Source organism: Gambusia affinis, linkage group LG10 (genome assembly GCF_019740435.1).
Source record: "Gambusia affinis linkage group LG10, SWU_Gaff_1.0, whole genome shotgun sequence".
NCBI lineage: Eukaryota > Metazoa > Chordata > Actinopteri > Cyprinodontiformes > Poeciliidae > Gambusia > Gambusia affinis.
Genome location: NC_057877.1, coordinates 13,869,596 through 13,885,374, shown reverse-complemented (window position 1 = coordinate 13,885,374; position 15,779 = coordinate 13,869,596). Strand labels below are relative to the sequence as shown.

At 38.1% G+C, this 15,779-nt stretch overlaps 2 protein-coding genes across 12 annotated transcripts in view; one reads left to right on the top strand and one right to left on the bottom strand.

Annotated features, from left to right (window-relative positions):
- The window catches only part of agbl4 (AGBL carboxypeptidase 4), a 442,148-nt gene that overhangs the window by 107,040 nt on the left and 319,329 nt on the right, over window positions 1–15,779 (top strand). The window contains exon 3 of the mRNA XM_044130229.1: window positions 2,977–3,089. Within this exon, the coding sequence (XP_043986164.1) occupies window positions 2,977–3,089 (113 nt within the window). The remainder of the gene's footprint in view (window positions 1–2,976; window positions 3,090–15,779) is intronic.
- elavl4 (ELAV like neuron-specific RNA binding protein 4) overlaps window positions 1–15,779 on the bottom strand; it is a 91,494-nt gene that overhangs the window by 55,831 nt on the left and 19,884 nt on the right. The gene's annotated exons all lie outside the window — the stretch shown is intronic.

The following is a 15,779-nucleotide window of genomic DNA, read 5'->3' as shown; positions in this document are numbered from 1 at the left end:
AAGGTAAACAAGCCTCTGGTTGAAGAGACGGAGCCGCCACAAATGAGCAGGAGCTCCGCTCACTGACTCTCCAGAGCGAGGGGGAGCTTAAACGCCCGCAGCTACCTAAGGATGCTACAAGAGCCAATTTAGCAAGAGAAGAGGAAGAAAGAAGGTATGACCTCTGCCTTCATTTACTCCCTCAGAGAGACGAGGAGCAGGAGTGAGGGATCAGTTGGGAGGATGAATAAAAAGGCAAGGGTTGAGTAATGGGGAAGACACTTCCAATTGTTCAAAGGAAGGGAGAGGCAGAGGTGGAAGAGAGGAGACAGAGTCTGTACATGTTCTGTTGTCAATGTGTCTTGTAAACTAAGGCAGGAATGCATAATGGAGGTCTAAATGAGAATGAACTGTCAGTTAGAGAGGAAGGAAAAGGAGAGGAAGGGGCGGAGAGGTCAAGGTAGGAAGGAAGACATGACATCTCCGAGCTGACAGGTGGAGGTAAATATTGAGATAGTTTTGGCATCATCACAAAGACAAATCATTGGAGCCCCCTCTTGTTTTCAGTGTGGTGAAGTTCAAAGGATTACTGTTGAAGTGGGGTCAGGAAGAACATAAACTTTATTGGGGCAAATTGGTTATGAAGATTTAAATTAGTGAAGATTAAAATTCATCTTTGGATGAAAAAAAAATCTATAAACTTAATGTCCTCCCATAGTTAAAGCCGTGAAAGGACAATTCATTTCAGAGCTTTTCAACCTTTAATGTGACCTATAGTAAGTTTGAAAAAAGTAAAACAAAATAAGGTTCTGCCTCTGGTTAAGTCACTCTTAACTTGATGTGAGCTGTTGGTCACCATGCTGTTAAAGATGTAGCTGCTTTTCATCCTCTGGTTTACAGCTGAGGTTTCCTATCTGGTTTTGTTTAGTTTGTAATCACAATTCTCTTCAGTATGAAAAGTCCTAGCTGAAGAAAAAACAACCCTGAAGCATGATGCCACCGACACCATGCTTCACTGCTGGTATATTGTTTTTTGGTAATGCCTTTGGTACATGTTTTTTTTTTTTCTTTTTTGGAAATTGTGACCAAAACTCTCAACCTTCATATTTTTAAAATAAACTTTCAAAAGTGCTGTTGAGGAATTTTGTTTGGCTTAGATGTGTTTGTTTATAAGTAAATGATAGCATCTTCCCACCATACCCTCACTGGGTATGGTGGGAAGATGAAGCTGAAAATAAATGATGGCAGATATGTACTGAAGATTTTTTTTTATTATTGTGTTGCACAGATTATTGATCACATTAAAGGTGAAAAAATCTGATTTATCTTGGTCTTCTGTTAAGATCAGAGGTATGTAGAATTTATGTGAGAGAGTGGAGTGTAAACGATGACAAGGATAGTTAAATCTCAAGAGCCTAACATGAATTTGAAGCCAAATAAATACAATATTACATAACTGACCAACATCCTTTAAATCAAGAGGAAATGCAGGGGACCAAAGGGAAAGGGATGTCTATGAAGTATGCATATCACAGAGATTTGTCCCATCCTTTAAATGTAAACTTGAAAAGCTTCCCTGAAAAAAGGAAATGTTAGGCAGAGGTGAAACATCAAGCACAATTTTTACCCACTCTGCAAAACTGTCACTTTACATACTAAGTGAATGGCGTGCTGCAGCAAGCAGACAATGCAGGGGTTTGGTTGTATGTAGAAATGTGGTGATAAAAATGTAGGAAGCAGCAAGCAGATGCATATGAATCTCATTTCCAACATCTGACGTAGCACAGGGGTACAGAATGTCGGGAAAATGAAGCTGACGTTCTTCGAGGGAGAGTTTGTGAGGCTGCATCTCATTTCGAACTCCTTTTTGATGCTCAGTGCTCAACCATTTGATTAAAACAAAACAGTTACAGGTGACACTCACACACAAACACCCACACACAGCTTAACCTTGCTTCATATCCTCGCTATCCTTGTGTTTATCTCACAACAACACACGCGTGCTGCTTCAGATAGAATCTGCAGTGCAATTACACAAGCCAACCACCGAGATGAAAACCCGCTCATGGATATATTTTCAATTATTCAGGGAATACATTTCAGTCGGCTCTCAGATGCTGGAAAAAAGTTATTATATAATCAATACACTCTATAAGATCATTAATATTTGATGCCACAAAAGTGCTTCCCGTCTCCTTGGGCTTCCGGCCAGTGGGATCTGGGCACTGCTGTCAAAATAGGACAAGCTTTCTCCGCCTACTGCGAAGAAACATTTGCTTTCCTCTAATATTTGAAAAACTCTCTCACTTAGTCACCTGGAGCGCATTTAGACAAAAATTTAACATGATCATGATTGAGAGAAAGTCTGCCTTTCTTCCTTCCTTCCTTCCAGTGCGGTCAGTGTTGTCACTACTTGTCCGCTTTTAGTCAATAAAACTACCATTTTATTATTGCTGGCCTGGTGAAAGCTTCCCTCTCCCCCCTTTTCTCCCACAGAGCTAAGACAATCAATTTACCCTGACTTGGCCAGGATAGATGGAGGCAGGAGAGACTGCAGAGCAGACGCTGGGATGCAGGATCACTTCACAGATAGACAAACTGCCTGGCAGCTACAATATGGAGCCAGTATTCAACTAATCTGAGTTGATAGACTTTGTCTCCCAATCTTGCCTGAGGTTTTATTTGTGTGTTTTCATCAGTTTTTAATTAAACCTTGATCCTAAATTTATTGCAGGTGCAGAGATAGCAGAAAGTATGCGTCCCCTCTCTCTGCACCCCAAAGCCGATACCCGCTCTCCTTTAGAGAAAGTGACTCTGAATTGCAGTTCCTATCAAACCGACTGAGACACAAAGAGATTAATACGACTTTACTATCTCAGTTCCTCGGCCGGTCGAGTTGCGTGTAATGCTCTCTGCGCTATTGATTTTTATATTTCTCTCTCCTCTCCCTCTCTTCCTGGCCGTCTCTCCCTTTCACCATCGCTCCACCTCCACCAGCCTCTTCCGAGCCTCTGAAATGTCCTGCGGGTCAGACGGATGCTGGGCCGGATCAATCAGGAAAAGTAATCTGGGACGCCTCGTGCACGCAAGCAGACACGCACACATCACAGGTACTGACACAGACACACGCTCTTCCTGTGATGCTCTCTGGCCTGCCTGCCTCCACTCCCATCGATCTGCATCTACTTTACCAAATGGATTCTTCTCCTCTTCTATCCTCCTCCACTTCTGTTCTCCCTGTGTGACTCAGAATAATAAATGTTCCAGACTGCGCAAGACGTGTATGTAAGCAATTTTTCATTTAACTTTGACTTGACTTTTTTTTCTCTCTGCTTCTCCCTCCTCTCTTCTATTTCTTTTTTCCTTTTTGTGATGTTTCAGTCGTTTATCGAGATCGATGCAGTTTTCTCAAAGACTGCCTTGCAGTTCTCGGTAATACTTGCATGCTTGTGTGAGATCAAATGTCATGAGTCCTAAATTACGTCAGGCACCCTAAACAGAATCCAAACTTACCGAGGTACTACAGATCTTGACATTTTATGCTTTTTTAGAACTAAAGTTCCAGAGTCCGAATTGGCAAAGGGGTGAACTTACCCATAAGTATTATCAGCAGACTCACACAAGCGTCAGTTTGTGCAAGAAACATGCATAACTCAACCCCTTACAGATGTCAATTTCATACTTATAGGTTGTAATTTTGTTCTTTTCTGCTTCTGTGCCATTTATTTTGTCTCTGTTCCCTAATTTGACATAAATTGACTTGCAAAATATGATACAGGTCATGACTTCTCATCAAACATAAGTGATTGAAAGTGACTTTTTTGGTAGTAGTTTTAATTTACTGGAGTGTGGTTAGCATTTTTTTCTACAGTACACTGTTGGATATTGATTAGCATATTACCAATATATTAGCTCATATCAATTCTGCAGGATCTATGGATAAGAAACATCCTGCAGTAGCCTACATGGCATCGTTCCCTGAAAAGTCAAGTATGAAACGACTGAAACTTCTAGGGCAAAAATTTTTTCTTTTCACAGAATTCGAGATGGATAACCAACGGTTTTGTAGTAAATACATTTAACTCTTTTTATTATTTTTTTTCTTGGAACCAAGACAATAAATAAAGGTGGTTGAAGTAAATGCCGACAAATTTTAATGGCTGATGCAAATTTTCAACCCATGCTGACAACTGAAAAAGCATACTCCCTCGTGGGCAGTAAAATCAAAGAGCATCCAATGCTTTAAGCACAATGACCAGTCGTTCTATATGTATATTGTTAAGAGCCACATTATGTCTGTAGCACACACATATTAAAGCCTTCATTGCTCAGCCAAACTGTAGGCGGAACTGGAGCCATTTGTCCACTGGCTGAATCCCAACTCTGCACCAACGCAGGCAGAAAATTGGTGAGCATCTTGACTCTAGAGATGACACTTCAATTTGTGCAGCTCCAGTGACTGGTGCTCTGCAGTTCCTCCCCTGTGGGGGTGTGAGATCAGCTGGACACCTGCCTGGCCGCTTGGCCGGAGCCCGGAGCACAAGGGACCGGACCTTGGAATGGAAGGCCTGGCCTTGCCCGTCAGCCCGATCCCTGTCCCTGAGCCCCTCAGCCCTGGCCTTGGCCTGGCCTCTTCGGCCCTCATCACCGTTCCTCTCGCTTCACTCCTGTGCCAGTAACAGTCCCTCACTCTCCCCTCTTTACTCCTAATTCCTGATCCAACTGTCAGCTGTGGCGCCATTCCTCCTCTCAGACATTAAATCCCCATCAACAGCTTGCCAGCCTTTGTCTCACTTCTTGCTGCTGCAGCTTGCACCTCGACTTCCAGCTCAAGCCGAATCAGTAAGATGTCTTTGCTGTGAATCAGTGTCTGTCCTGTTGTAATCCTGGGGTGTGACGAATGACAGTGGTCGGCCCAGGCGCTAAGGATATTTTGTGGATTAAAGAGGCTAAATCATTGTCCCCTTCCGCACTTTACCCGCTCTAATTAAATTTAAATATGGGCAAAGCTTTTAGTGGAGATGGTATCTTGTGTCTGAACAGAACTGCAAAATACATAGCAAATGTACATCAATCACAGTTATCAGTGCGTGCAATACTAATATCGCAAAGGACAATTTGAAATACAAAATATGTCGTCAATTATATTCCAAACGTCATAAATTAACAATATGCATCACACTATCCGGTCTGATGCATTCTTACTATGGTGCATAAATCTGACAAACGTGACAGAGACTGATATACTAAAGGTCCAGATCCTAAACATCAAAGAAAAAACAAAGAGAGGAATGACAAAATAAAATATATAAAAATAAAATAACACAATAATTATATTTAGGGCTTAGTGAGCTTATTTCGTGACTTTAGGGCATTTTAATTTAAATTTACCACCCATGGGAATTACAAAAAACAACCAGATGACTTACTCAATGCTTTACTTCAATTTATTCTACTTATTGCCTTAAGTAGAATAAAAACATAACTCAGTTGTGTTTTTTATTATTCTGATGAGTTCCAGTCAACTATTAAACTATTAAATGGTTGTTTTCAAGACAAACATAATAAAAAAAATACAATTTAAAGGTTTGAATAACAAAATTTTAATTGCAAACAATTTCAAATTATATTTTTAAGAAAAAAAATCTTTCTGTAAAAGGCATCCTAATATCTACCTCCTGCACCTTTTGGACTGATTAGGGATTCTGTTTCCTGGTTTTGTTTGAGATCTGATCTACCAATTTCAACCAATCCATGAGTTATTTTCAATGAGTGATAAATAAAACAAAAAAAAAATAAATGCTTCAGATAGAGTCAAGGGTTATTAATTCATCAGAATGCAATAATAATGTATAAAAGTATATGTCCTAACCTTCTATTTTTATTTGAAATAAAACACAAAAGACACAATCAAGTGTTGGCTGATGTGCAACAATTGTGGGACAAAGTGTTTAATTAATAAGAAAAAATATTTATTTAAAATATTCGGCCTACTTATAGGTTGGGGATAATCAAGTGAATATTGGCCTACATTGATATTTGCATATCTAATAATTTATTAGTTTACTCACAAGAAAAACTTGATGGAAAAATCAATGAAAAACTAATGTAATAATTTAAGGCAGAATTAAATTAATTGTAAGACTTAGGCTAAAATTAAGAATACCAAACGCAGGACTTTTCATGAGTTTTTGAGACCTTGCAGAAACTCATCAAAAACAAATAATTTTGTAATATCCTGGTCTCAAAGCGAGATTCATGACTTATTATGATTGAAACTCCATTGCTGTTATAAGTAAGATGAACAAGCAATACATATAAGAGAGCCAATTTTAAACTGTAAGACAGGTGTGCTGACCGTATCAGAGACACAATTTTCTCCCAATTTAAAATAAAACCAGGTTTTCCATATTTCCACATTAATCAGAACAGAAAACAAACGCTTGTTAAAACTCCACCAACATTAGGTGACACTTACTGTAACTGTTCTTTAAATAAACATAGTGTATGGAGCAGGCCTGCACCACTGCGCGATGCCTTTTAGTGAATAGCAAGCACTTTTCTCCAGTGCTCATTTCTGTGTTGCGCTGAAGTTGCTTTTAGTTATAAGCTGGGACACTGTGTGGAGAATGTAAGAAAACAGCCTGCGAGGCTGGGCAGGCTGATCCGACTGAGTCAGCAGCATCGTGTGTCATGACAGAGGACACCGCTTCCACAAACAGCATGCAGGTGAATGGGGCTGTGCACCTGCGCAGGCAATCAGCCGTAAAAGCAAAGCTGCACCCTATCTTTAGTAAAACGCACCAAGATGCACTGCTGCACATTATGCACATGTGTGACTATGCTCACAGTTACAGAGTCCCACTGCATGTTTTGGGTCAGAAATAAGCAATTCAGCAGGGTCGTGCTATTCTAGCCAACTACAAACATCCACACATTGCTTAAGCCTGCAGTTATGCTCATTTTTTGGCAGGCTTAACAATCCCTGAAGGCGAACAGAGCAGAAACGGAAACTTCTAGCTCCTCTGATTGAACTTAATTTTCAGCATAACACACAGTAGGAGTTCTAATTAAAACTGCTTTGAGGCTGGAAGTGGTGATATTGGATTTGTTGAAACAGTTATTTTAAAAAAAAAGAAAAAGGAAAAAAAAAATCTCTAAACAGCCTGAAGGTATATGATAAGAACAATACCTACAGCCCAGCTCCACTACTTTAGAGGACGAGAGTACAGCAGGAGCAAATATCTGGCTGCTTAGCAGAAACAGAGCTCTACCTAATCTAATCACTGCTCCACCATCAGACACATCCTGATTGTGTGTCTGTTGGTGAGTGTGTGCATATATGTCTGCCCTGCAGCAAAGGCATAGAGCTGCAGCACATAGACATTAGCTGACCATTGTACTCAAGAATTCATTTCACAGCCTTGGGTATTGTGTGAGTGTCTGTTCGTCTGTGCAGCAGTGTGTCTGTATAATCTGCTTATTGGTTTCCCTCTGAACCGGAGCTTAAATAATCTAATAGCTGCAAGGGAAAGAGGACAGCCGTCCGTCATCTGTCTTAATGACTTAAAAGTTTGATAGAGGCAATGAATAACCCAAAACTACATGTAGCTGCAGAGAAAGCAAATGCTTTACCAACAGCGCAACAAGCTAAGCGTTAACTCCCTTCCTATTTCAAATCACTTGGAAGTAATATTCTTCTCAAGTGATGTGATGATGCATCAAATATTCTAATCATAGTAGGTTTGAAAACTATAGGATTGCAGCACTATAAAACTGAAAGCAAAGTCTAAGATTTTATGATTTTATTTTAGCAAATGGGGTGAGTCTCCATAAGTATTCCAAAGACAATCGCTGTAAATTATGTTTCATGACAGAGGTCATCTCACAAGAATAAAAGTTTTTTTTGCACTTTATATTTTACTGGTGAATGTCTTGCTCTCTCTTACTCTATTTCAGCATAAAATAATCCTAGAAAAGTCTCAGTATGTCATAAAAAAAACAACTTTCTTTTAGTGAGATGTACTTAAACATCTCACTAATGTTGAAAATAAATGATTTTGAGTGTTCATTTCTGAGCAACAGTGTCCGCAGACTACAGATGGAGTGTTCGTTGCATTACTAAGTAAAACCCCAGTAATTTATACAAACTTTGCATCTCGAAGGCACAAATGCAATGTTTGTTAATAAATACTGAAAACCAAATGAACAATATACTAAAATACAATATTTTATTGAAACAAGGTAGTCTGATTTTTGTATAAACAAGATGTGTAAATCACTGCAGATCTGAAACAAAAAGTCTTTTGCATGTTTGACTTATTTGCATGAAATAAGCAAAAGCTTTCGGTTTGATTTTTTTAAAAATTTCTTATTGTATCAAAAAAATGTCTTTGTAACAAGAATGACATATAGTTCAGTCTGTCTAAAAACACATTCTCTATTTACCCAAGCTTAAAATATTTGTAGATCCAAAACTTATTTTCAGTAATAGTACCTGGACTTTTGTTATCCTATTAATAAAGAACTTAAAATTAAAGCTAAAAACGTAAACAATGTTGATAAAAACAAATACTTTTTCTTAATGTTTAACACTTTGATATGTCAGATACGTTTTCAGACGATCATATTCTTCAAAAGCGTGTCTGCATTCACCGCCTGTGGTGAAACAAAGATCCCCTTAAAAGCCGCCTTTCTCAGGTTCTTAGATTCTACTAATACTTCGACTTTCACATTTCTGACTGTAAGAGCTTCACATTAAGTCACATCAAGTTTGAATTCTCACAGAAAAACAGATTCTGCGACAGGAGGAAGAGAGTGAGAAACAAAAGATGGAGTGCGAAGCTAACAGCCGAGGCCTGTGGCAGACCAGCTAACCCATTAAGAGTGGCATGTATTCAAATGAGCAGATAAATTCCCCCTGCTGCTGTATAGTGCAGAGTAATTGAAAATGCCCACAGGAGGCAATCTCTGCTCATATACTGTGGCGTATGCCATGGTGACAACACAGAAAGGTGGTGGCTGATTGCTATAAAAGAAAAAAAGAAAAGGAGTCCTACAACAGTGTGTAAGTCTGAGAGCGAAAGCAAGAGAACCTTGAGACACAGCAAGTTTCTCTCTATTTTTCTCATTTTTTCCATCCCTGTCTTTTTGTCCTCTACCCCAAATATCAATTTAACAGGTGCTGATCATGCCTCCTGGTGACGTTTATCTGAGGCGATAAGCACAGGATGTCACTTTTCCTGAATTTCCAGCTTCATTTCCATGTGAAGGATGGGACACAATCCTCACAACTGGAAGTGGATATGAACTGATATGACTGTTAATATTCCACATTCCTCTCAGGATAGACTCCACAAGAATAAATATTCTCTGTTGTCTGATAACCACGCAAAACAACCCATGATCGTAGACTATATTAGAAAGGTGGAGGGTTTATCATACAGTAGGGTTTTCATTTTAAATTGAGTCAACTCCAGGATTATGATCTTTATACTGGGCAGACCCATCTTTATGGGTCATCAACCATAGTTTGACCTTTCATATCACTCCTACTGCTGTAACAGTCATAAAACTCTGCTATGATTTTAAATAGTATGTATTATAATTGTATTAAACCAAGAAGTTTGTTGGTGATAGGAAATTAGACAAGCATAGCCCAGCATATAATAAAACAATGGAAAAGAAATATCATTTTGTAAAAAGGAAAAAAATAATAATCTGCATAATTCTTTTCACCGATCGACCAGTTTTTTGCGTGTTTCCACATTTTGACAATTTAACTTTGGGGTGGAGCTCCAGATCCTTAAAATTGGATGGACTTTTTATCATCACCCTAATCTTTAGTCCCCTCTACAGATGTTAATCTTATATCCAGTCAAAAGAAACATGCTGGTAAAATTTAAAGACAGTTTTAAATTTAAATCTGCTATGGCTATAGATAATTTTGAATTTAACTGTAGATGACGTTGAAAGTGTGAAGAACTTTCTGAAACACAAAAAATATGTGTAACTAACCCAATACATAAAAATACATTTTAAAATATATTTTTTCCTAAAAATAAGACTATGTTTACCCACCCATTGTCTGAGCAACAACCGAACATTAAACATCTACAGGTGCACTGAGGTTTGATTGACATCTATATAACTCTCAACTTTAAGTTAAGGTATGAATACATGAGGCCTGATCCATGGATTAATTTCATGTGAAAACAAAAAAAGAAAAAGTAGGATGGCCTTCACAGAAACTGACCATAGCAACAAACAATATTTCATAATTTCTTTAAACTGAAAATGAAATTTCAAATATTTTATTCACCTCAAAAATTAACAGCCATCTTTATCTTCTCATTCCTCTGTCCAGTGATCATATTTCAGCATGCAGAGGCAGCTCCTATATGGTTTAGCTTTGTTGTGACAGTAAGCTAAATTATCTGATTCTAAATCAGAGAAAAACCTGAGTTCATCAGTCTGAGAGCTCATCAGAAACTTTTTTGACATCAAAATCTTAGAACATTTTCTCTCATTTTTGAATCAGTCTGAAAGCAGGTAAGATCATCACAGCTGAGTTTTTCCTAAGTCATACTCTTTTTGACAGGTGGCTCCGTATTATCGTCAGTAAAATGAGACTGAATTTCCGACAAGCAGTTCCCTAAATCATGATGCAAATCTGACTGGCAACCTGTCACAGGTTTTCCCACATGTCTGTCTCTCGCTTGACCAAGATGGATAAATCTTGCAAACGTTCTCTTCACTCCACACAAATCTGCGTACGTGTTTTTCAACCACACCCCTGCTCACATTATTTATAATTATTGAATGACTGTGTACTGCAGTTTACATTATTTATAATGCTTCATTCAGGACGCTGCATCTTCTTGCTGGTCTTACTGTAAATATTGATCTATCCCCTTGACTTGTGACATCTTAATCAGAAGCAATACAGTGTAGTTAAATTTATTTTACATCACTGGAACGTCATAGACACACTTGCGATAAGGAAGCATGTGTAAAAGTTTCATTTAGACTTTTCATCAGTATTTGTTATGTGTGATCTTTGACGTTACAGCCTCGCCCCCATCGTCCAAGATCTCCAGTGCTGGCCTAAGAAGGGCGGTGCCCACAGGTTGGGAACCACGGCTTTAAAGAAGCTGAAACACTAAAAAAATGCAATAATAAAAAATTTTCAAATTAATAATTAGTTGCCAGCCTTTTTTCATCTTTACTTGAAACTAATTTTAGTGACATCTAGTTGAACTATAACTCTTTCTTCAATTATCTCCAACATTGAAGTTACACAAGAATCGAATGTCTAAATTCACAAACCTTTTAAAAATCACCCACGAATAAATGTCTACATCTTGATAGTTTCAATGTAAAAATGTTCTTGGAGTTCATTTTTAACTATAAAATACTAAAGTTCACCATGAAATAAGGAAGGAAAGAAGAACAGCATTGAGGGAAAGACAAAAGAAGAAAGGCTGCAGGGAGGAGAGGAAGGAAGGGGAAACAGAAGACAGGAAAGATGAACGCATACAAATATTTTTCCAAACTCATGTTTTCTTTTTCCTTGATTGTCCAGACACAGAATAATAAAATCCAGTATCCTGGTGAATGTGCTTGGATAGATGGTTTAGGTCTAATTTATTTTCCTACACACCAACTAATGATACGACATAGAAGACAAAACACTGCATGCTTTCTTTGTAGGCCCAGATGTGTCTGTTACCAACCACGATGCTGCCATTTTGTAGCATGTTCAGTTGCATGCTGAATCTATAATTTATCCAGCTACAGAAATACATAAATGTTTAATACGTCATAGGCGGCAGGGGCCTGTCAAATGCATGACCTTGAAACGTCCTTTAAAACATCACAAGGCAGCAGCGCTGGGGCCGGTTAAGCTGCCAACGCCAAACAACAGGCAACACGACACGGCGGAGCTCTAACTCGTACTTATACACACAATTCCTGTCTGTCTGCTCATCCTTTGTGCTGCTTCCTTACCCCCGCCCTCCTCACTTTTTCTCTCTTTTTTTTTTCTTCCAGGGATGCAAAATGCAGATGAGAGGAGTCAGCCGTTTGTGCACAGTCTCGGGAGAAACTGCCAGTCAAATCCAAACATCTGTATGAATACAAAAATGTGCAGGGTACAGTCGAGGATGCTAGAAAGAGACCGGGAAGGAGGAGGGGGAGACAGAGGAGATGAGTGGATTGAGAAGAGTCAGAGGAAAAGTATATAGGAAAGCCAGTGTTCCTCTTCCTTTATGTGTTTTTGACTGAACAAAGAGATACAGACACATTCCTTCCCCCGTATTTTCCATCAGGATATTTATTCTAAAAAGCAGCACTGCACAACAAGGGCTCGGTCCTGTGTTTGCTAGTGGGCTGAGGCGCTAACACTCCCCAGCTGATTATGTGTCTGTCTGTAGCAGTTTGAGCTGCTGCCAAAGGAATTAGGTCTAGTATTTGTGAATGCTGCTCCCCTCGCAGCAGAATGCCTCGCCGTGCCTCTCAGATTTTGAGCATTTTTAAAAGAGCACGAGGAACAGAGAGAGAGAGAGAGAGAAGAAGAAAAAAACATTTTAAATAAATGAAGAAATCACTGTGGAAACAGAAGACAGGAAAATTTTAACGTAACCATTTTGTGAGTCTTCATGTGTGTTTATTGTCCAGACACAGAATATTTAAAAACCAGTAAAGCGTGCTAATGTGGGACAGGAGATTTTTTTCTAATTTCTCTCTTCACACCAACTAATATTCAAACAGGCTTTGGGCTCATTAACTGCTTCCATCCAGCTTTTGTTTGAAGGAAAGTGGAAAAAGACATGTTGAAGATAAATAATATTTTGCAATATCTACACTGACACTAGTGTTTAACGCTGATAGGCATTATGTGCTCATAAAATGAACTAAAGCTTGCTTAAAGTTTAAATAATCTCAGTAGATCGGTCATATTTTTGAAAATGTAATTTGTTATAGTAGTTAAATTTTTAAACACAAATCACACATATTACTAATGGGATACGCCATGCAAGATTAACTATGTATTCTTCAGTGCAAAAAAAAAAAAAAATGTATCTAGCTTTATATCATGGCATTTATTTAATCATCAAATGAACTGACAAACTAGTTAAAATTAATGTACATTAGATGATGCTAGACTGTGTATCAGTGTGAGGGACGAACATAATCACGGATACATTTACTTTGATCTTTTTATGTGATTTTGACTGAACAAAGGAGATGCAGACACATTTCCATTCATTCTTCCATCAGGATATTATTGGGCTTACTAGACATAATCCAACTGCAAATGACACAGGAGTTATGTGTCTGTCTGTAGCAGTTTGAGCTGCTGCCAAAGGAATTAGGTCTAGTATTTGTGAATGCTGCTCCCCTCGCAGCAGAATGCCTCGCCGTGCCTCTCAGATTTTGAGCATTTTTAAAAGAGCACGAGGAACAGAGAGAGAGAGAGAGAAGAAGAAAAAAACATTTTAAATAAATGAAGAAAATCACTGTGGAAGCCTATTAAATTTTTAACGTAACCATTTTGTGAGTCTTCATGTGTGTTTAGGGTTCACACAAAAGGAATATTTAAAAACCAAAGCGTGCTAATTGGGACAGGAGATTTTTTTTTCTTTCTCTCTCTTCAGCAACGTCTTATTCAAACAGGCTTTGGGCTCATTAACTGCTTCCATCCAGCTTTTGTTTGAAGGAAAGTGGAAAAGACATTTGAAGATAAATAATATTTTGCAATATCTACACTGACACTAGTGCTAAAACGCTGATAGGCATTATGTGCTCATAAAATGAACTAAAGCTTGCTTAAAGTTTGAGCGAAATAATCTCAGTAGATCGGTCATATTTTTGAAAATGTAATTTGTTATAGTAGTTAAATTTTTAAACACAAATCACACATATTACTAATGGGATACGCCATGCAAGATTAACATGTATTTTCAGTAAAAAAAAAAAAATGTATCTAGCTTTATATCATGGCATTTATTTAATCATCAAATGAACTGACAAACTAGTTAAAAATTAATGTACATTAGATGTCGATGACTGTGTATCAGTGTGGGACGAACATAATCACGGATACATTTACTTTGATCTTTCGTAGGATTTTAAAAGCCACCAAAGGAGATGCAGCATTTCCATTCATTCTTGCATAACTTTATTGGGCTTACTAGACATAATCCAACTAAATGACACAGGAGTTATCGTTGCCGCTATCTATAATCCGCTGTAAAGCTCTGCACAGTTAGTTGTCATTGGTAACATACCGCAGACAGACTACTGCCCACATGTGTCGACTCCAATGAGTTTTTCAAACAAAGTCACTGTCATACACATACAGCTGCAGAGACAGTATTTACAACAACCACATCAATAACACAAAGGCACAAACCCACCCAATGTGACCATTTAAGCCCATTTAAAACTCGGTGCTCTTAACTCAAAGTAGAAGACTTCTCAGAGTCGGTGTTTACCACTTGTCCTTGTCTGAGATGCACTTAGTGAAAGTCAAGAAAACAACTATTCTGCATGTTGATGAAACAATATCTTTGCTGCTCAATGTGTGTTGTGCATTAAGTCGAATCGACAAAGTTGATTTTGACAAGAAACATCCACCCTTAAATACATGCCACTTTTCATCTCTGCTAGTTTTTGTGAATTACAATTCAAGGCGGTCAAACACCATTCTATAATTTCCCTGGAACAGATAATAAGCCCTGAAGTAGTCTGAGTGGAGAGGCTTAAAGTTAAGTAAGGAGTTTCTCATCTTGATATTAGTTTAGGAAAGTAGAGTGCTTGGCTACATGGATTGCAAGTTAGTTTTATTATCAGAGGTCAGACAAGGTGATGAGGAAGATTTGCTTCTTTAATTGTCTTATGACATTACATTTTCAAACTGAAATGTAAAAATTAAAAGAACTAACAAAAGGGATTTTCAATTTACAGATTGACTGGAGAGAACTGGGTTTATTTAGATCTTGGCTGGGACCTTTCTTTGTTTTCATACATTAAGTTAAAAGTGGAAAAAGCACCTACTGATCTGCACTGATCAGACCTGATCGAGGAATAATTGGCCAATCTCAATTTCTGGCTGTTAAGTGATTGATAAAAAAATACATCAATCACTTCTTCATGATGTCTCAAATCATCTTCATTGCTCCTCAAATCAGTATTCACATTTGAAACAACACAAATGTCTATTGCTACCTGGTATTTTTTATGTGGGGTAACATTTAAATTTCTCAACAGCACACAGTTTGTGGGCAGCTGCTAATTAATTCCTAACACACCCCATCCTATTAGTTCTGATGTGTAACCTTGGAGCACATGATGTTATGCCTGAGGGTAGTATAGTCAAAGCACACTTGTGTGTACATTTAAATAAATATATACATAAATATTACAGATACACTTCTGGGTTCTGTCAGTCTTCCTGATGGGACGCAGTGTCCTTTTCATTAAAGCATTTAAGACCAATTAACATTTCCTTTTTTTTCCCTCACCTCTTCCACTCTGAATTCATATCCTGTTTTCACTCTTATTTCTGTCAAACACTGCACACTCTTACTGATGTAATCTTTAGATACAGCCTACACATTATATACAGTGTTCTTACATCAGTCTTGTGTTCCTTTGCATGCTGCCATAAGGCTGAAGGCCTCAGTGTTTCATAACTAAGTCAGCCTGAAAGGAATTGCCTTCATTTCTGTTAGCATTTCGATGGCATTTCACTAAAAGAAGCAAGAGCACAAATATTATTCATTGGACAGTAAAAG